Genomic DNA, 25,385 nt, shown 5'->3' with positions numbered 1-25,385 from the left:
TCGCAAGTTAGTGGAATATGAGACTTTGTAAGGAAAAAAGAGAAAAGAAAAAAATCATAATTTTCCACTAACTTGTGACAAAAAAAAAAAAATTCTAGGAACTCGCAGTGCCCCTCACGGAATACCTTGGGGTGTCTTCTTTCCAAAATGGGGTCACTTGTGGGGTAGTTATACTGCCCTGGCAATTTAGGGGCCCAAATGTGTGAGAAGTACCTTGCAATCAAAATGTGTAAAAAATGGCCTGCAAAATCCGAAAGGTGCACTTTGGAATATGTGCCCCTTTGCCCATCTTGGCTGCAATAAAGTGTCACACATGTGGTATCTCCGTACTCAGGAGAAGTTGGGGAATGTGTTTTGGGGTGTCATTTTACATATACCCATGCTGGGTGAGAAAAATATCTTGGTCAAATGCCAACTTTGTATATAAAAATGGGAAAAGTTGTCTTTTGCCAAGATATTTCTCTCACCCAGCATGGGTATATGTAAAATGACACCCAAAAACACATTCCCCAACTTCTCCTGAGTACGGCGATACCAGATGTATGACACTTTTTTTCTGCCAAGGTGGGCAAAGGGGCACATATTCCAAAGTGCACCTTTCGGATTTCACCGGTCATTTTTTACAGATTTTGATTGCAAAGTTCTTCGCACACATTTGGGCCCCTAAATTGCCAGGGCAGTATAACTACCCCACAAGTGACCCCATTTTGGAAAGAAGACACCCCAAGGTATTCTGTGAGGGGCATGGTGAGTTCCTAGAATTTTTTATTTTTTGTCGCAAGTTAGTGGAATATGAGACTTTGTAAGAAAAAAATAAAAATAAAATCATCATTTTCCGCTAACTTGTGACAAAAAATAAAAAGTTCTATGAACTCACTATGCCCATCAGCAAATACCTTAGGGTGTCTACTTTCCGAAATGGGGTCATTTGTGGGGTTTTTCTACTGTTTGGGCATTGATAACCTCAGGAAACATGACAGGTGCTCAGAAAGTCAGAGCTGTTTCAAAAAGCGGAAATTCACATTTTTGTACCATAGTTTGTAAACGCTATAACTTTTACCCAAACCATTTTTTTTTTTGCCCAAACATTTTTTTTTATCAAAGACATGTAGAACAATAAATTTGGCGAAAAATTTATATATGGATGTCGTTTTTTTTGCAAAATTTTACAACTGAAAGTGAAAAATGTCATTTTTTTGCAAAAAAATCGTTACATTTTGATTAATAACAAAAAAAGTAAAAATGTCAGCAGCAATAAAATACCACCAAATGAAAGCTCCATTAGTGAGAAGAAAAGGAGGTAAAATTCATTTGGGTGGTAAGTTGCAAGACCGAGCGATAAACGATGAAAGTAGTGTAGTGTACAAGTGTAAAAAGTGGCCTGGTCATGAAGGGGGTTTCACCTAGCGGGGCTGAAGTGGTTAACAAAATCAATGCCATTTTCTTTTTTAAAATAGAGAATGAATTTCAGGAGCTATGAATCATCCCCAGCAGAGCAGGCCCTGCCGTGCACAGCGCATGTATTCGTCACTGTTCGTTTTCAATAAAGTTTGATGGGGGAAAAAACGAGCATAACAAATAGCGCCCCAGTGCAGCCACGTAGACAGGAGGGCATTCGCTGCGGGCGGGCTCTTGGAAGCCTGAAAGAAGTGGGAAGCAGCGAACAAAATGAAAGTTGGGCGGGGATTGGATCCAGAAAGCAGGGATCTGCTGCGCCTTTAGGTGGCTGCTGTTAGAAGGAGAAGGTCCGAAACAGAAGAAGACATGTCCTCTCCTCCTAAAGAGAAATCGGACACCAAAGCTGGTCACCTGCCTGCCGGTATTGGCTCGCTTCGCTTTGCTTGCTTTGTGCTGTAGCTCGTGTGCAGATGGGAGTTTTCAGAGGCCGGGTGGGCTCCTGAGATGCCATATGGCGAGCCTGTCGGTAGCTGCAGGAAGTGTCATGGTTCCTCCAGGGGTGCCCGTCCTCGTGCCAGGGCACCACAGTCAGTGGATTGAGGGGTTTAGCAGGAGGGCACAGCAGCTTGTAGGAAAAACTAGGGGTATGTTCTCATGACTGAATGCTTATGTGGATTTTGGAGGGTATTATGCCCCAAAATCTGCAACCCATACACGTGAAAGGGGGTTTGCAGCCTTATTCTGTTAACCTTAAAGGGACACTGTCACCTGGATGTCACTTACTGACCTATTAGCATCACCACATCAGTCTCCACGATTTACAGTAAATATATTGGTATTTCTGACCTGTGTCTTTTATTTGCTCTATAAAATCAGTTTTATTAATATGTTCATTACCTCAATAAGGAGCCCAAGGGGCTGTCCTTCCGGCTGATGGAGCCCAGCTGCTCCCATTAGGCTACTTTCACACTTGCGTTTGATCGGATCCGTTCTGAACGAATCCGATCATATTAATGCAGACGGAGGCTCCGTTCAGTACGAATCCGTCTGCATTAATAACTTAGAAAAATTTCTAAGTGCGCAAGATGCCTGAGCGGATCTGTTCAGACTTTCAATGTAAAGTCAATGGGGGACGGATCCGCTTGAAGATTGAGCCATATGGTGACATCTTCAAGCGGATCCGTTCCCATTGACTTACAATGTAAGTCTGAACGGATCCGCTCGCCTCCGCACGGCCAGGCGGACACCCGAACGCTGCAAGCAGCGTTCAGCTGTCCGCCTGGCCGTGCGGAGGCGAGCGGAGCGGAGGCTGAACGCCGCCAGACTGATGCAGTCTGAGCGGATCCGCATCCATTCAGACTGCATCAGTGCTGGACGGAAGCGTTCTGCTCTGCTCGTGAGCTCCTTCAAACGGAGCTCATGAGCGGACAGCCGAACGCTAGTGTGAAAGTAGCCTTACTTCGGAGCCCAGACGTTTTTTTTTTTTTTAGACCAAATAAAAGACACAGGGCAGTAATACTAGTGTATTTTAATGTAAATCGTCGAGACTGATGTGATGATGTAAGTCAAATCCAGGGGACAGTAGTGTACCTTTAAGGAAAAGAACCTTTGGTGCTGCCATGGTAAAATCGCTGTATTTAAAACTTATAATGGATCTGCAGCAGAAATCTGAGTGTCAGCCCCAGATTGCTACTGCCGAAAGTATTCCATTGTGTGAATGTAGCCCTTGTTACCTTAAAGGGGTACTCTGGCCTATACAAACTAACCTGTTGAAGGTAGTTTAGCTAATACTCCGCTCATGCCGCTTATCCCGGCTGTGGACTCCTTGACTTGGGTGCTGATGCGTGTGTGCGCTTCGTTTCCTGTCAGCTGCATTTACTACTATGACGCTAAATAGACAAAAAGTGGACGCATCTGGTCAGGACCCTGAGTGGAGGATCCGGCAGCCAGGACAGCGGCCTCAGCAAGAGTTTTAGCTAAACCAGGGATTAGCAACCTCTAGCTGTTCAAAAAACGACAACTCTCAGAATGCTTTATTCACTTCTATGGGAGTTAGAAGAACAGCCGAGCATGTTTGCATGCTGGGAGTTGTAGTTTCACAGCAGCTGGAGGGCCGAATGCTGCTAAACTGTCTTCCACAGGTGAGAAGAAAAACCCTTTTAAAGGGAACCTGTCACCGGGATTTTGTGTATAGACCTGAGGACATGGGTTGCTAGATGGCCGCTAGCACATCCGCAATATCCAGTCCCCATAGCTCTGTGTGCTTTTATTGTGTAAAAAAAAAAAAACGATTTGATACATATGCAAATTAACCTGAGATGAGTCCTGTCCCTGACTCATCTTACCTACAGGACTCATCTCAGATTAATTTGCATATGTATCAAATCGGGTTTTTTTACACAATAAAAGCACACAGAGCTATGGGGACTGGGTATTGCGGATGTGCTAGTGGTCATCTAGCAACCCATGTCCTCAGCTCAATACACAAAATCCCGGTGACAGGTTCCCTTTAAGGCTTCATGCACACAAACATATTTTCTTTTTTTCTATTTTTGAGGACCGTATACGGAACAATTCATTTCAATGGGTCAGCGAAAAAAATGTAAGTTACTCCACGTGCATTCCGTTTCCATATGTCCGTATTTCCATCTGCATAAAAATAGAACATGTCCTATTGTCCTCATTACGGGCAAGGATAGTACTGTTCTATTAGGGGCCAGCTGTTCCTTTCCGCAAAATATGGAATGCACACGGATGTCATCTGTATTTTTTGCGGACCGCAAAATGCATACAGTCGTTTGCATGAGGCCTAATAGTGTTGTCCAGCTTTGGGATCAAAATTAAGTGTGGCAGCATCATGTCGTACCTATTGGGGAAAAAAAAATTATAAAAAAAAATAAAAATCTGATGGTATATTCTAACCCCTAGGCGTTCCCATGGTGACAGGGACGCTTGCCTGGGGGTTAGAATATACAGGGCCACGCCGCTGACAGTAGAACATTTAAAAACTAATCAGTAACTTTAACTTTATTAATTGGTGATGTCTTTACTGTATACCTTACTAGGTCTTGGCTCCGGTAACAGCAGGCAGTGCGGGCGGGCGGCGCTCACTCACTGACGTCACGTGCCTGCTCCTTCCTCTAGGCGGCGCAGGAGCGTGATGTCAGTGAGTGAGCGCCGCCCGCCTGCACTGCCTGCTGTTACCGGAGCTAAGGCCTAGTAAGGTATACAGTAAAGACATCACCAATTAATAAAGCGGATGGCACCGTTTGGGGGGGGGGGGGGAGATCTGTGGATGGCACCGTTTACGGGAGGGGGGGGGGGGAGATCTGTGGATGGCACCGTTTACGGGAGGGGGGGGGGGAGATCTGTGGATGGCACCGTTTACGGGAGGGGGGGGGGGAGATCTGTGGATGGCACCGTTTACGGGAGGGGGGGGGGGGAGATCTGTGGATGGCACCGTTTACGGGAGGGGGGGGGGAGATCTGTGGATGGCACCGTTTACGGGAGGGGGGGGGGGAGATCTGTGGATGGCACCGTTTAACGGGAGGGGGGGGGGGAGATCTGTGGATGGCACCGTTTACGGGAGGGGGGGGGGGAGATCTGTGGATGGCACCGTTTACGGGAGGGGGGGGGGAGATCTGTGGATGGCACCGTTTACGGGAGGGGGGGGGGAGATCTGTGGATGGCACCGTTTACGGGAGGGGGGGGGGGAGATCTGTGGATGGCACCGTTTACGGGAGGGGGGGGGGGAGATCTGTGGATGGCACCGTTTACGGGAGGGGGGGGGGGGAGATCTGTGGATGGCACCGTTTACGGGAGGGGGGGGGGGGAGATCTGTGGATGGCACCGTTTACGGGAGGGGGGGGGGGGAGATCTGTGGATGGCACCGTTTACGGGAGGGGGGGGGGGAGATCTGTGGATGGCACCGTTTACGGGGAGGGGGGGGGGGAGATCTGTGGATGGCACCGTTTACGGGAGGGGGGGGGGGGAGATCTGTGGATGGCACCGTTTACGGGAGGGGGGGGGGGAGATCTGTGGATGGCACCGTTTACGGGAGGGGGGGGGGGAGATCTGTGGATGGCACCGTTTACGGGAGGGGGGGGGGGAGATCTGTGGATGGCACCGTTTACGGGAGGGGGGGGGGGGAGATCTGTGGATGGCACCGTTTAGGGGAGGGCACTCAGCTCCCTGCTGTTGTGTGCACAGGGCAGCAGGGAGAGTGTAAAGTCCTATTCACCCTAATAGAGCTCTATTAGGGTAAGTATGACAAGAGTTCTACGTTCTAGGCCTTAAGGAGGCTAATGGTTATTAAATAAAAAGTAAAAAATGATATCGTAATACAGATTTTAGGCCATATCGCCCACCCCTATATATATATATATATATATATATATATATATATATATATATATATAATATTATTATTAAAAAAATCCCCCTGCTGCTCCATTCCCATGGTCTTCTGGTCCACCTTCTATAAACTTTGCGACTGATGCGTTCATATGCTCTGCTGCAGCCAATGACTGGCCTCAGCAGTGTCTCTTTCCAAAGCAGCATATTGCCCAGCAGTGATGGGTCACTTGGGGACATGCCACCACTGATGTCAGTCACTGGCTGCAGCAGCACACCCCTGTCTGAGATATATATATATATATATATATATATATATATATATATATATATATATTTCTCTTTTTTATTTTATTTATTTTTTGGGTCTCAAACCGGTACAACATGCTGCTGTCCACTCCACACACAAACAGGTCCCAAAGCTGAACAACCCCTTTAATCCTATAGTGTGCCACAGTCTAGTGTTGTAAAACTACAACTCTCAGTACGAGCTGACACCTGCAATATTCACATCAATTCCCTGACTGTTGTGAAAGCTGTGGGAAAATGTCCAGCAGTTCACATACAGTTCTGGTGGACTGGGTGACCTGTGAGGCTTTTGTAGGTAAATAGTCTTTGAAGAAAATTCCTCTGTAGAAATGTCAGCTGCCCGCACTCAGTTACTGCATGCAGATTACTGCCAGGTTGTACTTGGTGTGATTTAATTTTGAAAGTACAGGTGCAGCCTGGCAATCAGCACTAAGCATGCAGCTTCTATGGGCAGGGCACCCTAAGGCTCCATTCACACGTCCGCAATTCTGTTCCGCATTTTGCGGACCTATTCATTTCTTCGCTATTCCGATTCCCCCAAAATAATAGAACATGTCCTATTTTTGTCTGCAATTGCGGACAAGAATATGCATTTTCTATTAAGTGCCGGCGATGTGCGCTCCGCATTTTGCGGACTGCACATTCTTGTTGTCCGTATTTTGCAGATCCGCAAAACACACACGGATGTGTGAATGGACCCTAAGGGTGCTCCATGTGACAGCAGTGACACCAGACTGAATACTGCTCCTGTGACACAAGCTCACAGCATTATTATAATTTATAATGCTGTGTGTTCCTGCTGTTTTGGTCTTATGGCATTAAGTGGGTATAATTTGGTAGAGCAGAGGTCAAGCAGGAACACACAGCATTATAAATAATTATAATGCTGTGAGTTTGTGTCACAGGAGCAGTGTTCAGTTTGGGGAAACAGTGCTGTCACACAATAGTATTTCCCTAAGAGGCAGCACGGACTGCAGTGGTTTGGGTCGATATGTATTAACTGTAGTTATGAAAAAACACAGCAGTAACATGGCATTTTACAAACGACACCCCTCAAATGATTCAAAACTGATTTTACAAATTTTAACCCTTTGCATCACCATTTTGTTTTCCATTCTTCTGATCCGTCAGAAAAGAGATTCATTTTAGATGGGAGAAAAAAATTCCACCTCGAGTATGTGTGTATGTATGTATGTGTGTGTGTGTGTATATATATATATATATATATATATACAGACGTGGACAAAATTGTTGGTACCCTTTGGTCAATGAAAGAAAAAGTCACAATGGTCACAGAAATAACTTTAATCTGACAAAAGTAATAATAAATTAAAATTCTATAAATGTTAACCAATGAAAGTCAGACATTGTTTTTCAACCATGCTTCAACAGAATTATGTAAAAAAATAAACTCATGAAACAGGCATGGACAAAAATGATGGTACCCCTAACTTAATATTTTGTTGCGCAACCTTTTGAGGCAATCACTGCAATCAAACGCTTCCTGTAACTGTCAATGAGACATCTGCACCTCTCAGCAGGTATTTTGGCCCACTCCTCATGAGCAAACTGCTCCAGTTGTGTCCGGTTTGAAGGGTGCCTTTTCCAGACTGCATGTTTCAGCTCCTTCCAAAGATGCTCAATAGGATTGAGGTCAGGGCTCATAGAAGGCCACTTTAGAATAGTCCAATTTTTTCCTCTTAGCCATTCTTGGGTGTTTTTAGCGGTGTGTTTTGGGTCATTGTCCTGTTGCAAGACCCATGACCTGCGACTGAGACCAAGCTTTCTGACACTGGCTAGTACATTTCTCTCTAGAATTCCTTGATAGTCTTGAGATTTCATTGTACCCTGCACAGATTCAAGACACCCTGTGCCAGACGCAGCAAAGCAGCCCCAGAACATAACAGAGCCTCCTCCATGTTTCACAGTAGGGACAGTGTTCTTTTCTTGATATGCTTCATTTTTTCGTCTGTGAACATACAGCTGATGTGCCTTGGCAAAAACTTCGATTTTTGTCTCATCTGTCCACAGGACATTCTCCCAGAAGCTTTGTGGCTTGTCAACATGTAGTTTGGCATATTCCAGTCTTGCTTTTTTATGATTCGTTTTCAACAATGGTGTCCTCCTTGGTCGTCTCCCATGTAGTCCACTTTGGCTCAAACAACGACGGATGGTGCGATCTGACACTGATGTTCCTTGAGCATGAAGTTCACCTTGAATCTCTTTAGAAGTCTTTCTAGGCTCTTTTGTTACCATTCGGATTATCCGTCTCTTAGATTTGTCATCAATTTTCCTCCTGCGGCCACGTCCAGGGAGGTTGGCTACAGTCCCATGGATCTTAAACTTATGAATAATATGTGCAACTGTACTCACAGGAACATCTAGTTGCTTGGAGATGGTCTTATAGCCTTTACCTTTAACATGCTTGTCTATAATTTTCTTTCTGATCTCTTGAGACAGCTCTTTCCTTTGCTTCCTCTGGTCCATGTCGAGTGTGGTACACACCATATCACCAAACAACACAGTGATTACCTGGAGCCATATATATAGGCCCAATGGCTGATTACAAGGTTGTAGACACCTGTGATGCTAATTAGTGGACACACCTTGAATTAACATGTCCCTTTGGTCACATTATGTTCTGTGTTTTCTAGGGGTACCATCATTTTTGTCCATGCCTGTTTCATGAGTTTATTTTTTTACATAATTCTGTTGAAGCATGGTTGAAAAACAATGTCTGACTTTCATTGGTTAACATTTATAGAATTTTAATTTATTATTACTTTTGTCAGATTAAAGTTATTTCTGTGACCATTGTGACTTTTTCTTTCATTGACCAAAGGGTACCAACAATTTTGTCCACGTCTGTATATATATATATAATAATATAATTTTTTTTTATTTATTTTTTTATATATATATATATATATATATATATATATTTTCCCTCTTTGAACACAGCAAGGGTTAACAAGAAAACAAACCAAAATATTTTTTACATCTTTTTCTTCAGTTTGCAGAAAACCAACCCCTGTATGTAAGGCCTCTTTCACACGGGCATCCTGGATTTGCTCCTGATGCGTCGCGTGTGCAATGCAGGAAAACCGCGTAGGCACGCAATTGCAATCAATTTTGACTATGATTGCGTTCCGGTGTTCAGTTTTTTCCGCGTGAGTGCAATGTGTTTGCATATTTTAAAAGATCGATATTTTTAGTGAAACCAAGCCACAGAACAAGGTAAGAGCCCTATATAGGGAATAATCGTCCAATAAGGATTTTAATATGCCCAAAAAATGGAAAATTTGGTGGCGCCATTAAAAAAACTACAACTTGTCCCTCAAAAAACAAACAAGCTCTCATAAAGCTATATAAACGGGAAAATAAAAAAAGTTATAACTCTTGGAACGCGACGATGAGAAAGGAAGAAAAATGCTTGGTCGGTAAGGCCCAAAACAGGCTGGTCACTAAGGGGTTAAGCATTTTGACACAACAGGTATTTAGCAGAAATTAATGTGCATAAATGTGGATGTAAACTGACATTTGGTTATAACATAGTAACGTAAGGCTGAAAAGACATTTGTCCATCCAGTTCGGCCTGTCATCCTGCAAGTTGATCCAGAGGAAGGCAAAAAAAAAACTGAGGTAGAAGCCAATTTTCCTCACTTTAGGGGAAAAAAATCCTTCCCAACTCAAATCAGAATAACTCCCTGGATCAACGACCCCTCTCTAGTGGCTATAGCCTGCTCTATAACTTGCTATCGTTAGCTCAGACACCATATTCAGCATGATGGGTTCCTTTTAAGGGCTCGTTCATCGTGGACCACAATACATGGGCACCGTTGCATCACGCATGCGGACCCATTCACTTCAATGGGTCCGCAAATCCAGCGATGTGGAACACAACGGAAGCACTACAGAGTACTTTCTGGGGTTCTCCATTCTGTGCCTCCGCACCGCAAAAAGATAGAGCATGTTCTATCTTTTTGCGGGACTGAGGTATCACGGACCAGTGAATGGGTCAGCGATCCCCATGCGGCTGGGCCACGGTCGTTGCCTGTACATTGTGGACAGCAATTTGCGATCTACAGCACAGGCTTCACACAGTCGTGTGAATGAGCCCTAAGGCAGATATTGCAGATACGTACCTGTTAGGGGGCTCTCTAGTGCTCTTTTTTGTTCCGTCTCAAAACATCCACCTAAGGCCTCATACACAAGACCTATCCATTTTGCGGTCCAAAAATTTACGCCACCAGAGACTACGGATTTGGACCTGTGCCATCCATATTCTTTTTGTGGAATGGACATTCTGATGCAGCGAGTAAACTGATGATCCGTGTGTTTGTTTTGCAAAAAAGATAACAGGACACATTTAATAAGGCCAGCATTTTAGTCCTTGTGCTGGCGTTGGATCGCCAATGTTATGTAGAGGCGTCCGCCTGTAGATAACTTAGGGGTATCCACTGACGGTTATAAATGTAAGACAGCTTTCTTGATGTCTTGCCTTAAGACCATTTTCTATGCCTAAACCAGGCGTAGAAAATGATGAATGAGATGGGCCTGCTGGACCCCATTGTAAACAGGCAGCAGAGTGATTTTTGCTATTATGTAGATCAGCCAAGGCTCTGCGCCAGAATCGGCTTCTTAATGCCATCAGGGAGTAGCAATAACCAGACACCGTAGATGTATATTTATTTTTTTAACTGATTCCAATTTTTAAAAAGTCTTATTTTGATAGCTGTAACAAAGAAATATACCATATTTAATATTCGGACAATCCGTTTAAGTTTAGGGAGTTTCCAGTGAAAAAATATGATGTACAAAATAAACGGCATACTTCTCATCAAGTGTCTGCTGCTCCCATTCAGTGTGACCTGGATGGCACCCGGATGAAAAATAAAGCTTCTGAATCAGCTGTGAATGGGGCCTTACTTTATGACTGTATTTTAAAAGGTACCTCCCATCTCCCCCCACCAGTATTCTTCCTTTCCCTAAAGGGGGATAGACGCAGAGAGGTTCCCTGCTCTAGGGTTGAAGAGATTCTGCAAGAACTTTTAGGGCCTAAGGCTGGGACTAGGATTGGGGGTGTCCGGCCTCTCCTTCCAGATCTCAAATAGCCTTGCTAACACCTCGGGGTAGGGATCCCTTAGCAGCCCAAAACCCACCTGGCGGAGTCCGAGCCTATAGGTGGGTTAGATTGTTGGGTTCATCCTAATCCTTTCTACCCTATAAGTGGCCGTGCAAGTACCTCTTATGTGGAGTTCCCCTGGCTTGCTCCTAACCCTGATGAAGTGGGTAATGCAGCTGGTGGTTACCTCACTATGGGCGGCTATTGGTTTATGAAGCTTATGGTAGATCACCTGTTTCTTTAATGAGGACTGAATGTGGATTTAAAATTTTTAGGCTGCGTTCAGTTAACAAGGTCAGCCTTAACCAAGCCGGGTTGCTAGACCTGAAAATTGTATGTCTGACTTAATTCTTTAATCTAGAAAAAATGTATTTGGTGTGTGTGCCTCTGGGCCTGGCGTGCTGCCACTTGCCTCCTACTGGTGCCCTGACACATAAAAGTAACTAGGTAGGAGGCAGTAAGTTAAGTTAAAGCTAAGGCTACTTATACACCTGCGTTAGGTGCGTATCCATCTGATATCTGCACAGACGGATCCCCACCTACAATGCAAACTCTGGTATCCGTTCAGAACGGATCCGTCTGCGTTATTCTGTCTAAGTGTAAGTCAAACGGATCCGTCCTGACTTGCATTGAAAGTGAATAGGGGACGGATCAGTTTACAATTGCACCATAATGTGTCAATGTAAACTGATCCGTCCCCATTGACTTACATTTGCAAGCAGCGTTTTGGTGTCTGCCTCCAGAGCGGAATGGAGCCAAACTGATGCATTCTGAACGGATCCTTATCTATTCAGAATGCATTGGGGCTAAATTGATCCGTTTGGGGCCGCTTGTGAGAGCCTTGAAACAAATCTCGCAGGCGGACCCAGAAACGGCAGTGTGAAAGTAGCCTAAAAGGGGTCCTAAGGTGAAGACCTCAGGTAAGGACCCAGTGTGACAGAAAGATTAGGGAAAGCCTTGTGGAGATGAGTGGTAGTTCAATCTATGCACTCTACTATCATTTGGGGAGTAGAGTAGCCTACAGTGCCTATTCACACTCTAGAGTTTAGTGCAAACAGGGCCGTCTTTAATATTGATTGGACCCTGGGCAAAAATGTACTTGGCCCCCTGGATCCCGCCTTCCCACACCTTAGCAGGCAATCACGCCCTCCACCACAACACACACACAAAAAATCCACACATCTGGTAGAGTACAATGAATGACTGTAAATACTTCCAGTGCTCCAGACAAAAAAAAATATCAAGGAGCCATTGGCTCCTAACCTGAAAAATTTAGGAGCCAAATGAAATTTTTATTCGCCAAATTTAAAATACATATAATATAGCTGGGATGCTTAGGAGCATGGGGTTTTCTAAGCTAAAGCCCTTGCAGTTTAAGGAGTTGTACACTCATTTCCATGACCTGTCAGACTAGCCAGATTCGCGTTGGTAATCCCTAGGTGCTGGGTCCTGGCTCATTCGCTTCCTGGCCTCCGCTGCTTGTCTTGGGTCTCTCCATGAAAATGTTTGGCTGCAGTGGCATCAAGACAATCTCTGGCTATGGTGGAGATCTGCTCCCCTTGCATCACATGACCATTTAACATAATGCACGGGAAGCAGTGGTCAGTCATTGGCTTTAACGCCGTCAAATAGGTGGTTTTCATGAAGGGACTCAAGACAAGCAACAAAGGCTGGGGAGCAAACGAGCCGGGACCCCGCACTGGGCATCAGGCAAGTATGGTCACCAACAAAGGTCCTGCCAGTCTCAGAGGTCCAGAAATTAGTGTATCCAAACCCTTTAAGGAGTAATTTTTATATTTTTCTTTAAGGGGTTTCAAACCAGTATTATTATACACAAGCTTTACTCTTTATTCTCAACCCCTCTGCTTGCCGGTCAGTGAATGAAAACCTCTTGTTTGCTGTTGTTTCTTGAGGAAAGATTGCCCATATTCTAGTGCTGCTCACTGTGTAACTGTGGCTGGACATGGACATTCAGTCTGTGAATGTCAACCTTAAAGGTTTCCATTCACTGCCAGCAAGCAGAGATGTAGGAAAGCTAGGGGACCTCCTCTGGCAGCTGAACTAGCCTGTGCTTAACACCTTATAGGCTGCTACAGTGCCATTTTCCCTCTTTTTAACTCTACCACGTCTTTGGCACAGAAAGGAGCAGTTAAGGGCTCTCTGCCCATCACCCCCGTGTCAGTACGGACATCGCCGTCCTTTTCTAGAACGTGCGCAGTATAGGCGGGAATCTCTCCTTGTCAATCTGTGTGCCTTGGGACTGCTGAGCGAACCCCTAGGCCTGGGGAGTCCCACCGTTTCATCATTCTGCCAGCAGTAACACGGACTGATGGGAAGGTTGACATCCGATTGCTATTCCCTATGTGGAAATGAATACTGGTCTTGTGAAATAAGGGGAATAGATTATATGATTTATGGTCAGAAATGGTTACTAGTCTGTGCATTGATAGGATTGCGCTGGTTTCACACCGGAGTCTGTCTGCAGGAGCTCTGTACTGCCGGGGTCGCATAGCATTATATTGATTTATGATGCTTTGTAACCCTTACAGTTCAGGAATGTATTGGATAACTCTGACCGCAATAGGTCAGTGTTATCCAGTACATTCCAGACCTCTAAGGGTTACATAGGATCATAAATCAATATAGTGCTATGCAGACCAGGACAGCGAGTGTTAAAGCAGCACAGCTGATGCTTATACTTGTTCTTGCGGATCTCTGCCTTCTCCTTGTGACCCCATAAGGACCCAGTCCTATAAAAACACACTAATAAATCTGCATACGGGTGACTCGCCTCGTGTTATCAGCCGTGGACTGTGCGGCCCTAGTTGAAATGTCTCCAGCAGCTCAGTTTCACAGCACAGACTCAACTCCAAAACTTGCCAGACTGCTGGAAGCGGGAGCGCAAGCCACGCCCACCCTCTGCCGGGTAATCTGAGGGGCGGATCTTCACCCAGCAGACGTCTGCAGCGTGTGTTTGTCTGCTGGATGAAAGCCTTTTTTTTTTCTTAGAGGCAGAGCAGCGAGCGGAGGGTCTAGGCGCAAATGGCGACAAGACTACAAAGTCTTGTCGCCATTTAGCAGTTCTAAGTCGCATTGGCGACCATTTTGGTCGCCATCTGGAGCCCTGACTTCCAGTTCTGAAGACTCCAGCGGCTCAGGGTCAGTGTTCTGGGCTTCTGGGCTTGGGCTGGAAGTGGGCACCACTCTGCAGGAAGGAGACCAGGGCTCAGCTCACCCTAGTGTTCCAGTGCACCCCACAGTATGCAGTATAGCACCCTATAGTATACAGCAACCCACAGTATGCAGTATAGCACCCTATAGTATACAGCACCACACAGTATGCAGTTTAGCACCCCACACTGTACAGTACCCCACAGTATATAGTAGAGCAGTATACAGCACCCCACAGTATACAACACCCCAAACAATACACGATACAGCCCCCCACACTATACAGTACAGCAGTATAGCACTCCACACTATACCGCACCCTCAGTATACACTATACAGACCCCCACAGTATACAGTACAGCAGTATAGCCCCCCCCCCAGTATACAGGCGCCCCCCCCCCAGTATACAGGTGCCCCCCCCAGTATACAGGCCGCCCCCTCCCAGTATACAGGCCGCCCCCTCCCAGTATACAGGCCGCCCCCTCCCAGTATACAGGCCGCCCCCTCCCAGTATACAGGCCGCCCCCTCCCAGTATACAGGCCGCCCCCTCCCAGTATACAGGCCGCCCCCTCCCAGTATACAGGCCGCCCCCTCCCAGTATACAGGCCGCCCCCTCCCAGTATACAGGCCGCCCCCTCCCAGTATACAGAACCCCACTATACAGTAGTTTACAGCAGGGCTCGACAAATCCCAGGTCGCCATGGCGACCAGGAATTTAATCCTGGCGCTTGGGTATTTGTCAGCCCGTTTTCAAAGGTGCCTGGGCGATGGGTGCGGAGCTGCCGTTCTGTCCGGAGGCAGCACCGTGTGAAACAGCTCCGTCTGAGTCAGTGAGTCACAGCACACAGAGCCACTGGCAGCAGGGAGGGGAGGGGCTCGGGAGGAGCGAAATCTGATCCTAGAGTGGAGGCTGCTTCTGCCAGCCCCTCCCCTCCCCGCCCACCAACCAATCAGAGCTGAGGCAAGGCAAGCACTAGCAGCTCTGAGTCTTGAGTCACTGACACAAGTACAGGGAGTCAGAAAGAATCGAATGAGTCACAGGTTAAAGGAATCTAAAGTTTCGACTTGGCTAGAGACTCATTCGATTCTTTGAGTCAGACTCTAGAACAGTTTACACTGAGGCTGATGCTTTTGCAGCAGTGATAAGATTAAGGGACAGGAGCAGAGAGATAAGAGAAGTGACAGGACAGAGTTTAGATTACAGTTTGAATTAACCCTTTAGGATAAAATTGGCTTCTCAAGGAGATATATATGTTAAAGGCATCCCTTCTTCTGTCTCATTCAGTAGCTATGTAACTAAGGGTACTTTCACACTTGCGGCAGAACAGATCCGGCAGGCTGTTCACCCTGTCGGATGCGTCCTTCAGCTGTTTCGCCGGAGCGGAGCTCCGGCGCAGCACTGCAGTTCATGGCGAAAGGCCACCAGACTAAAAGTACTGCATGTCCAACTTTTTAGTCCGGCGGCCTCTCACCACGAACTGCCAGGCTGCGCCAGAGCCCCACACCCGTCCCCATTATAGTCAATAGAGTCCGGAGCGGTGGTATATGTAGCATGGTATACAGCATTATTGGGGGGGGGGGGGGGGAGAGAGCACTATGGGGGCATCTACTGGGGGCTTTGATGCGGCTCCGCCTGGCTCCTAACTTTTTTAGCTGGCTCCTAGATTCCAAAGAAATTTGTCGAACCCTGGTTTACAGTATATTAACATAACAGCCCCTGTCACCTTTTTCTGATGTAATCTTCACACAAACAAAGCTCCACAGTTAACTTCTGCAGCACTCCACAGGACCTGTGATGACCTCATAGCCATGTGACCAGTAATTGCTAGGTTACTGGTCACATGGTGATGATGTCATTAAGGTCCTAAATCACAACTTTAACACAGTATGATCATGATGCCTGGACTCCTGGTAGAGCTGACAGCCTGACACCCGGGGCAGTTGCTAGCAGGGCTCAAGAGGCAGCTGCCTTGGGCCCCCCAGGAGCAACTGGGCCCAGGGCAGCTGCCCCTTTTGCCCCTTGGTAAAGACGGCCCTGAGTGCAAAGCTGTATTTGGAGCAACTTTCCTCCATGGACAATGTGGACAATATTAATGGAAATTGTATGCAATTCAAGGAGTGCAAGGCATATATGTGTACCGGCCATGTAATTTATAGGGTATAGTATACTCTATGGTTATCAATGCCTGATAGTATGAGTTTTAACGTTCCTATCTTCAGGTGTAGAGTATACGATAAACAAACTAACCAAGACTTTATACGTCCCTTTTTTAAATACTACGGTTATCAAAGCCCGATAGGAACGTTAAAGCTCAAAATAATAAATGTTTATTGTTGGTAAATACAAAAAAATAGGGTTTACGACCCTAACTCATTTGCACAAACAGGCTTAGAGGTGTTCACACTGTGTGGTTGGCAATATTATACCAGACAATACCAGACACCATCCAGTGAAAACAATGGATCAGTGGTGTGCTAATGTGGAAAATGCACTCCACCTTTATCGTTCACAATCCAATTGCACCTCTACTAACAAAAGAAATGTCTGATGGTCTGCTCACAAGGGCCAATTGTATACCTACAGATGAGCGTCACAGGGCTGATTAGCCTATATGCTGCCTATAACTCACAGTGGCAGTCTCCTAGATACCCTCACTTATGGCTACTGCAGCCATTCATTGTACCTGTCCCTAGCATTGAGAGACACTTCACGTGCGTGACTCTGGCTCAACGCATTTCTGTGCCTAAGTATCGCTGGCACTTCATGAGGAGCATACAGAAAGAGACGCTGTTACGTGTCTTTCACTGATCGCATCAGGCAGCGACTCTGCGCAAGGATGGCTGCGCGCGGCCACATAGACGCCAAAATTTAAAGGACCAACACCCCACCCCCATAGGTGTGGCTGCAAGCGGCCTGCCAACCGGATGAGAGACTAGCTCCATACTAATCTGCCAACAGGAACACCCGGAGAAACACTCCAGGCCACAGGAGAAGTGCCAATGGCACAGATGTACAATGGGGGAACATTTACGGCGGCCGGAATTAGGGAGCATGTTTAGATAGGGGATAACAAGGTGGTACAGGAAAAAGACCCCTACATTAACTAAACTCACACTATACGCACATCCACGTTAAAAGGTGCCGTACTGATGGCTGCAAACTGCATGTACATGTATTGAATGACATGCCGATTATAACCTGTTAGAGGAGACTACAAAGAAGAACCATGTGTCGCTAATCAAGGACACATGATGCATTATGTTCTGTTACAGTGTGAACTATATGTATCATTGACAAGCACTGGTCAACGCAGAGCTGTGGATATATAGGACAGATCTGCATAGCACAAAATAATGCAATCTGCCCCCAGCCATATCCTCAGTATTGAGATAATGGGGAAGATGTTGCCATGGAAGGCAGAGAAAGAATCTGGGTCCAACACTTAATAGTGAGCAGGGGACATTCAGATGAATGAGGCGAACAAAATGGCATAGTTGAGGCCAGTGGGCTTAGTTGTGTTAAGTCTAAATATCGACTGGGCCTCCGTTAAGTAACAAGTCCCAATTACCGCCCCTTGATGATCTTTTAATCTGTTCGATACCCTGAAAAGTCACAGATTCCACCCTTCCATCATGGCACTCTCCCACATGACGTGCTATAGGTGTATCATCAAGTTTTGCTATATCCGAAATGTGCTTACCAATGCGCCGTCTCTGTTCACGCTTGGTTTTGCCAACATACTTGGCAATGTATCTGCAAAATTTGCATGAGGCACATGGGAAAGTGCCCACCAAGGTATTCTGTAACCACGTCTGTTGGCTTCTATTAACACCTTGCTAAAAACTCTAAACGAGACAGTCCCGTAGGTTCTGACGGCGATATGCAATTGCAGGCTGTACCGAAATGCTGCCAAAATCAGGATCAGTTAGCCAGATATCCCAATTTTCAGACAGAATTCGTCTTGCTTCCTGGGCTTTGTCACAGGTCCCAATAATCCTGAGCGTGGTATCTCGTTCTTCCCTCACCCTGGGAAAGAGTAGCTGTTCCCTATTAACACTCTGAGAATGTTGGAACGCCTCATTCAGAACACTTTGCAGATAACAATGATCGACAAATCTCTGTTGTAATTCCCTAGCAGAGGACCTAAAAATCCGATAAACGGAAACAATTTCTCTGGACCCTCAAGTACTGCACTTTGGGTATTTCCTTTTTGAAGGTCACAGAATGCCCTCTCTCCATCTCGGGAGATTTGGGGCAGTAGGTTTCACAAAGATATTGGTGACAGTCTGTACGGAATCATTGATGGCTATTGAGAGGTCCAGAAACGAAATGTGTTTCTCATGAATTTCTAATGTGAAAAATGGCCCAACTGATGACATGTACATATAAAAACTTTATAAGATCTTGGTGGGAGGTTCAATCCCTGGATACTTATATCCAAAACAGGATTGTTCTTAGATGTTTACGTAACCCCATAACTCCAGCTGCCCGCTTGAGAGCCAATGATTTTTTTTTTTTTATAAAGGGTAAAGGAGTCAATAGAGTCCTCACTTAGACTAATGAAGTTGTTACTAGAGGAGGAAAGGCCGGTGTTATCCACCAATGAAACTGAACTAATAGAGAATATTGAGCAGGTCAAAAAGTTCAACACTCATACTGAGTTCAGCAAAAAAGAGTCCAACCTCCAACCTCCAACTGGAAAAATTCAGAAATAACTATACACGACCTGATTTCCACCACTAGGGACGATTTACAGGTGGTAAACCTGTCATCCTGAGTTCTGTCCGGTGTTGAGATGCAGGTTCTTCGATAAGGCCTCTCCTCTGTGCCCATCCAGAGGTTTAACCTCTTTGGGTGGGTAAAAGATTTAAACCTCTTCGCACGAAAACAAAAATGGCGAAAAATTTTCATGACTAATGATCGCCGGAAGTGCGATGAGTTGGGGAATCGACGAACAAGATCTCCCTGATGTACAACTGTTAGCGGACCTCTACTCTGAGGGTCTAAGAGATGTGGAAGATTCTCCTGTCACCACCTTAAGACTCCCCTCCAGAAAACTCCCTCCCATTGGTGACACCATACCAGTGGATACGTTTGTGTCAATAGTCACCAATAGACTTCGCACCCTAGATATGCATGTGAGTGGGTCAGATAACTTGAAAGAGAGGCTTCAACAGGACAGTGACATTGTAATAAAACCGGAAAGCCACAGCAGCGTCTCACCAAAGGTTTCTTTATTCAGGAACACTCCTCATAACAGGTCATAAAAAAGCATTTCGCAGCAACGTTTCGGCTAATGTTAGCCTTTGTCAAGCATAGCAATCACTAAAAATCACAGCCTATAAATAGCTATTCATAAGTCCACCCACACCGCTAAGTAACCAATAGGATTAAAAATTTATATGCAACACACCTGTATGTGAAACCAGCATACACCGACACACTAATCAGCTGGCACAAAACATACCCATTTGAGGCCATCACCCATAAGACCCCGCCATCCGTCCCGCGTCCCATAGCTGGCAATGCGCATGTCTGTATGCGTCATCGCACGCGCCACCACAAGGCAGCGTGCGTATGACGCAACCAGATGAGCCCCGACGCATATTCCACGCTGGACCGCATACGTCATCAGGCGGCGGCCGGCGAATATCACCAAACCACTCCCACCTGGCACGCCAAATTGGAATATGCATGAGGGTCCAAATGGGGCTGTGTGCAGAGGGCGATCGCACCGCTGTTGTACATAAACAGCGTGCAAGAGGCGCCTATCAGGAGCACAGCAATAAGACATATCAAAGCGCATCACCCATATCACTAACGCCAGGGCAGAATAAGGGGATATAAAAAGGCGTGTGTGCCCCAAACGGGTGCAGAAAACATACTGAAGAAGTGAGAAACACCAGATGTTAATAACAAATAGCGTACTCACTAAACATAGGTGCCAACTAGTAGGTGATATCATATACAACTGTGTATGACAAAGTCCACAACAATCATTATGGTACTATAGAGCGGTGTGGTTAGAACACATAATTAAAAGTACATAGCAAAAAATAGCAAAAATACTGTAACAGAAGAGGGATATGAAATCAAGTGTATTGAAAAAATGTCCGATCTTTAACTGATACCAGCCACATTAAACTCTAAATTTAAACCAAATGGCTGTAAGGATTTCAATGTGTAAATCCATTTGAGTTCCTTCTTCCTTAATATTGCATCTTTGTCACCCCCTCTCCGTAATGGCCCCACACCATCAATAACTCTAAAGCGAAGCTGGTTAACAGAATGCCCCGCTTCCACGAAATGTTTCGCAACGGGCTTATCCATGTTCATCTTGCGTATGGTGCTCTTGTGTTTGTTAATGCATTCTCTAATCTCCATAGTGGTCTCCCCCACATAGATAAGGCTACAAGGGCACTGGATAGCATAAATCACATCCCGTGACCTGCAGGTGTAATAGCCCTTGATCTTATATTTCTTCCCACTATACGGGTGGGAGAAAAATTCACCTTTGAGAACGTTACCACAATTACAGCAAGATAAACATGGATAAGTCCCGTTTTTGCGTGGTGCAAGCAGTTTTTGTGAAGGTGACTGCCCACCTACATCGGATTTAACAAGTCTATCACGGAGACTAGGGTTCCGTCTGTATGCCATCATCGGCGGGGATCTAAACTCTTCTATATCTGGCAATCCCCGTTGGAGTATATGCCATTCCTTTCTAAGGATGTTAGCAATGTTGCCACTATCCCGGCCGTAGATGGACACAAACGGAACCCTAGTCTCGGGGGTCATCCTTTCTGACTTCCGTAGTGCGGTGCACCTGTCAACCAGCCTCACCCTGCGTTTGGTTTGGGTGAGTAGGGGTTTCGGGTAACCCCGTTCCAAGAAACGTGTGCACATCGTGTCAATCCTCTGCGCACACGTGTTTTGGTCTGAAACAATTCTCTTCACTCGTAGGAGTTGACTCCATGGGAGCGAGTCAAGCATTCTGTGTGGGTGATAGCTATCATGCATGAGTAAGGTGTTGCGGTCAGTAGGCTTCCGATAGAGGTCCGTAGCTAAAAAACCCTCCATAACATAGACCCGCACATCTAGGAACTGCAACTCACTAGAAGAAACAGTAATAGTGAATTGCAGGTCCGGGACACCCGCATTCAAATGAAGATGAAACTCGTCAAGTTCATCTCTTGTGCCTGTCCAGATCATAAAGATGTCGTCGATGTAGCGCCACCAACACAGGACTCTCCCAAAAAAAGGGGAGCGATACACGAGTTTGTCCTCCACCGCAGCCATAAAGATGTTAGCGTAGGTGGGGGCCACATTGGACCCCATAGCCACACCCCGCTGCTGCTGGTAGAAGGTGTCCCCGAAGAGGAAATAACTCCTCTTCAGGACCACCTCCAGAAGGCGGAGGACAAATCGGCACACACCCGGGGAGAGTGGCTGGTATCAGTTAAAGATCGGACATTTTTTCAATACACTTGATTTCATATCCCTCTTCTGTTACAGTATTTTTGCTATTTTTTGCTATGTACTTTTAATTATGTGTTCTAACCACACCGCTCTATAGTACCATAATGATTGTTGTGGACTTTGTCATACACAGTTGTATATGATATCACCTACTAGTTGGCACCTATGTTTAGTGAGTACGCTATTTGTTATTAACATCTGGTGTTTCTCACTTCTTCAGTATGTTTTCTGCACCCGTTTGGGGCACACACGCCTTTTTATATCCCCTTATTCTGCCCTGGCGTTAGTGATATGGGTGATGCGCTTTGATATGTCTTATTGCTGTGCTCCTGATAGGCGCCTCTTGCACGCTGTTTATGTACAACAGCGGTGCGATCGCCCTCTGCACACAGCCCCATTTGGACCCTCATGCATATTCCAATTTGGCGTGCCAGGTGGGAGTGGTTTGGTGATATTCGCCGGCCGCCGCCTGATGACGTATGCGGTCCAGCGTGGAATATGCGTCGGGGCTCATCTGGTTGCGTCATACGCACGCTGCCTTGTGGTGGCGCGTGCGATGACGCATACAGACATGCGCATTGCCAGCTATGGGACGCGGGACGGATGGCGGGGTCTTATGGGTGATGGCCTCAAATGGGTATGTTTTGTGCCAGCTGATTAGTGTGTCGGTGTATGCTGGTTTCACATACAGGTGTGTTGCATATAAATTTTTAATCCTATTGGTTACTTAGCGGTGTGGGTGGACTTATGAATAGCTATTTATAGGCTGTGATTTTTAGTGATTGCTATGCTTGACAAAGGCTAACATTAGCCGAAACGTTGCTGCGAAATGCTTTTTTATGACCTGTTATGAGGAGTGTTCCTGAATAAAGAAACCTTTGGTGAGACGCTGCTGTGGCTTTCCTATTTTTCTACATGCCATTGGACCGCTTTGGATCTGCGATCCCCTGCTCAGCTGCTGCGTAAACACCATTCCCTGCTCTTCAAAAGCCGTTTGTGTTGCTGCTCCTGAATATATTTATTTTATTTACCATTGTAATAAAACCGTCTGACAAAGGCGGCAACATTGTGATCTTGGGGCATGACCAATATCAAAAGATGTGTTACTGGATTCTCAGTGATAAACATATAGGTAGTTACCATATGATCCTACACTGATCTTTAGAAAAGACCTGTCACTGACCCTACAGAAAGCCTTGGATTCAAATTAGTTTTGATTCTCAGCAGGGTGGATTTGATTTAAATCAAAATGATTTAAATCACTAGTCAGTAAGGCTTGATTTTAAATCATAGTTTTCAACATAAAGACTAATTCTTGCTGGTATAACTTATAATATGCAAGTAGATGAAGATCTTTTAGAATAACTTTTTATATTAGTTTGATTAGGTTTATTCTGCATTCATAGGTTTGTAGAAGTTAGGATTAAAGGATAACTGTCACATTTAGACCCTAATTTCAGTTTTCATATATGTAGTTACTAATAACATGATATTTCACAATCAGTTACTATTAGACTGACTTACCCCATATTTAATAAGATTCAGCCCTTAGCAACCAGTCTGCATAAAACTGCAATCTCACTATTCAGTTAAGATGGCCGCCACTGCCCTCACCCTGAGGCTAATCCCGCCTGCCCTCACTACCCACAATGCATTGAGCTCTTCACATGCACTAGCCAGTAACACTAGCACCCCAAAAGTGTCAGGAACCAGAGTTCTCCCCCCTAAAGGGTTAATCTCTTGCAGCACAAAGGGGTCCTCTTACCACATGTTGCTTTCATTTATGCACTGAGCAGATGCTGCTTCAACTCTGAATTCTCCAGCTCTGCTGAGTGAGGGAGCGTCTGCCAAGTGCAGGGACAGGGAGAAATGCACACAGCCCAGGCACTGTTATCAGCTGCTGGGGGGGACCTGGCTTTAATAATTTACTTACAGTCCCTGGCTGTCAGGTAGACGAACCATGACTAGCAACCCTATAGGCAGTACAGGGAACAAAAATGTGGAATTTAAGGGGTACCGTATTTTTCGCCCCATAAGACGCACTGTTATGGGGGGGGATCTGTGGATGTCCCCCATAAAACTGTCATCCACAGATTCCCCCCCCCCCCCTCCAGTATATACAAATATAAAATGGCTCGTTCAATTAAAAGTGATTAAACATGCCCCTCCCCACACTTTTAATATTACCGTACACCCTAACAGCTTCTGTAGAATGCAGGCAGGCCGGGCGGCAGCGTAACTCCCTGATGTCACATGCCTGCGCCTCCTACTTTATGAATGAAGCAGGCGGTGCAGGCGCCGCCCAGCCTGCCTGCCTGCGTTGTACAGAAGCTGTTAGGGTATACGGTAATATTAGGAGTGAGGGGGCATATTTAATCACTTTTAATTGAATGAGACATTTTATATTTGTATATACTGGAGCAGTGGGGGGGGGGACGCTATTAAAGTCCTGGTTGCCATAGTAGTAGTGGGGAGCTGGGGAGCAGTATACTTACCGTCCGTGCGGCTCCCGGGGGCGCTCCAGAATGACGTCAGAGCGCCCCATGCGCATGGATGACGTTTCCATGCGATCACGTGATCCATGCGCGTGGGGCGCCCTCGCGTCACTCTGGAGCGCCTCGGGAGCCGCACGGACGGTAAGTATACTGCTCCCCGCTCCCCACTACACTTTACCATGGCTGCCAGGACGCTAAAGTCCTGGCAGCCATGGTAACCATTCAGAAAAAGCTAAACGTCGGATCCGGCAATGAGCCGAAACGACGTTTAGCTTAAGGCCGGATCCGGATTAATGCCTTTCTATGGGCATTAATTCCGGATCCGGCCTTGCGGCAAGTGTTCAGGATTTTTGGCCGGAGCAAAAAGCGCAGCATGCTGCGGTATTTTCTCTGGCCAAAAAACGTTCCGTTCCGGAACTGAAGACATCCTGATGCATCCTGAACGGATTTCTCTCAATTCAGTATGCATGGGGATAATCCTGATCAGGATTCTTCCGGCATAGAGCCCCGACTGATCAGGCATTTTTAAGACTGATCAGGATCCTGGTCAGTCTTACTAATGCCATCAGTTAGCATACATTTTGCCTGATCCAGCAGGCAGTTCCGGCGACGGAACTGCTTGCCGGATCTCTCTGCCGATCATAAATCTGACTTGGCTAAAACTGACTTTAGCCATATGTTAAAGTGGAGTGAGCTGTCTGTCGCGATAAATCTAGCCCATGGTCTCCAGTACTGCGCGCAATACTCCAAATGAGGTCTCACTAGTGCTCTGTAGAGCGGCATGAGCACCTCCCTCTTTCTACTGGTAATGCCTCTCCCTATACACCCAAGCATTCTGCTAGCATTTCCTGCTGCTCTATGACGTTGTCTGCCTACCTTTTAAGTCTTCTGAAATAATGACCCCTAAATCCCTTTCCTCAGATACTGAGGTTAGGACTACATCACTGATTTTATATTCTTCTCTTGGGTTTTTACGCCCCTGGTACATTATCTTGCACTTATCAACATTACATTTTAGTTGCCAGATTTTTGACCATTCCTCTAGTTTTCCAA

At 46.0% G+C, this 25,385-nt stretch overlaps 1 protein-coding gene across 2 annotated transcripts in view; it reads left to right on the top strand.

Moving 5' to 3' along the window:
• Positions 1-1,576: 1,576 nt before the first annotated feature.
• The window catches only part of LOC122938559 (death associated protein), an 85,395-nt gene continuing 61,586 nt past the window's right edge, over positions 1,577-25,385 (top strand). Inside the window, exons 1-2 of one of the 2 annotated variants that reach the window (XM_044294139.1) lie at positions 1,577-1,819; positions 3,956-4,000. In XM_044294139.1, the coding sequence (XP_044150074.1) occupies positions 1,765-1,819; positions 3,956-4,000 (100 nt within the window). In that variant the 5' untranslated portion in view covers positions 1,577-1,764. The remainder of the gene's footprint in view (positions 1,820-3,955; positions 4,001-25,385) is intronic. The other variant, XM_044294140.1, reaches the window with a different exon arrangement.

Source organism: Bufo gargarizans, chromosome 5 (genome assembly GCF_014858855.1).
Source record: "Bufo gargarizans isolate SCDJY-AF-19 chromosome 5, ASM1485885v1, whole genome shotgun sequence".
In the NCBI taxonomy this organism is placed as follows: Eukaryota; Metazoa; Chordata; class Amphibia; order Anura; family Bufonidae; genus Bufo; species Bufo gargarizans.
This window is presented reverse-complemented; position numbering and strand designations above follow the sequence as displayed.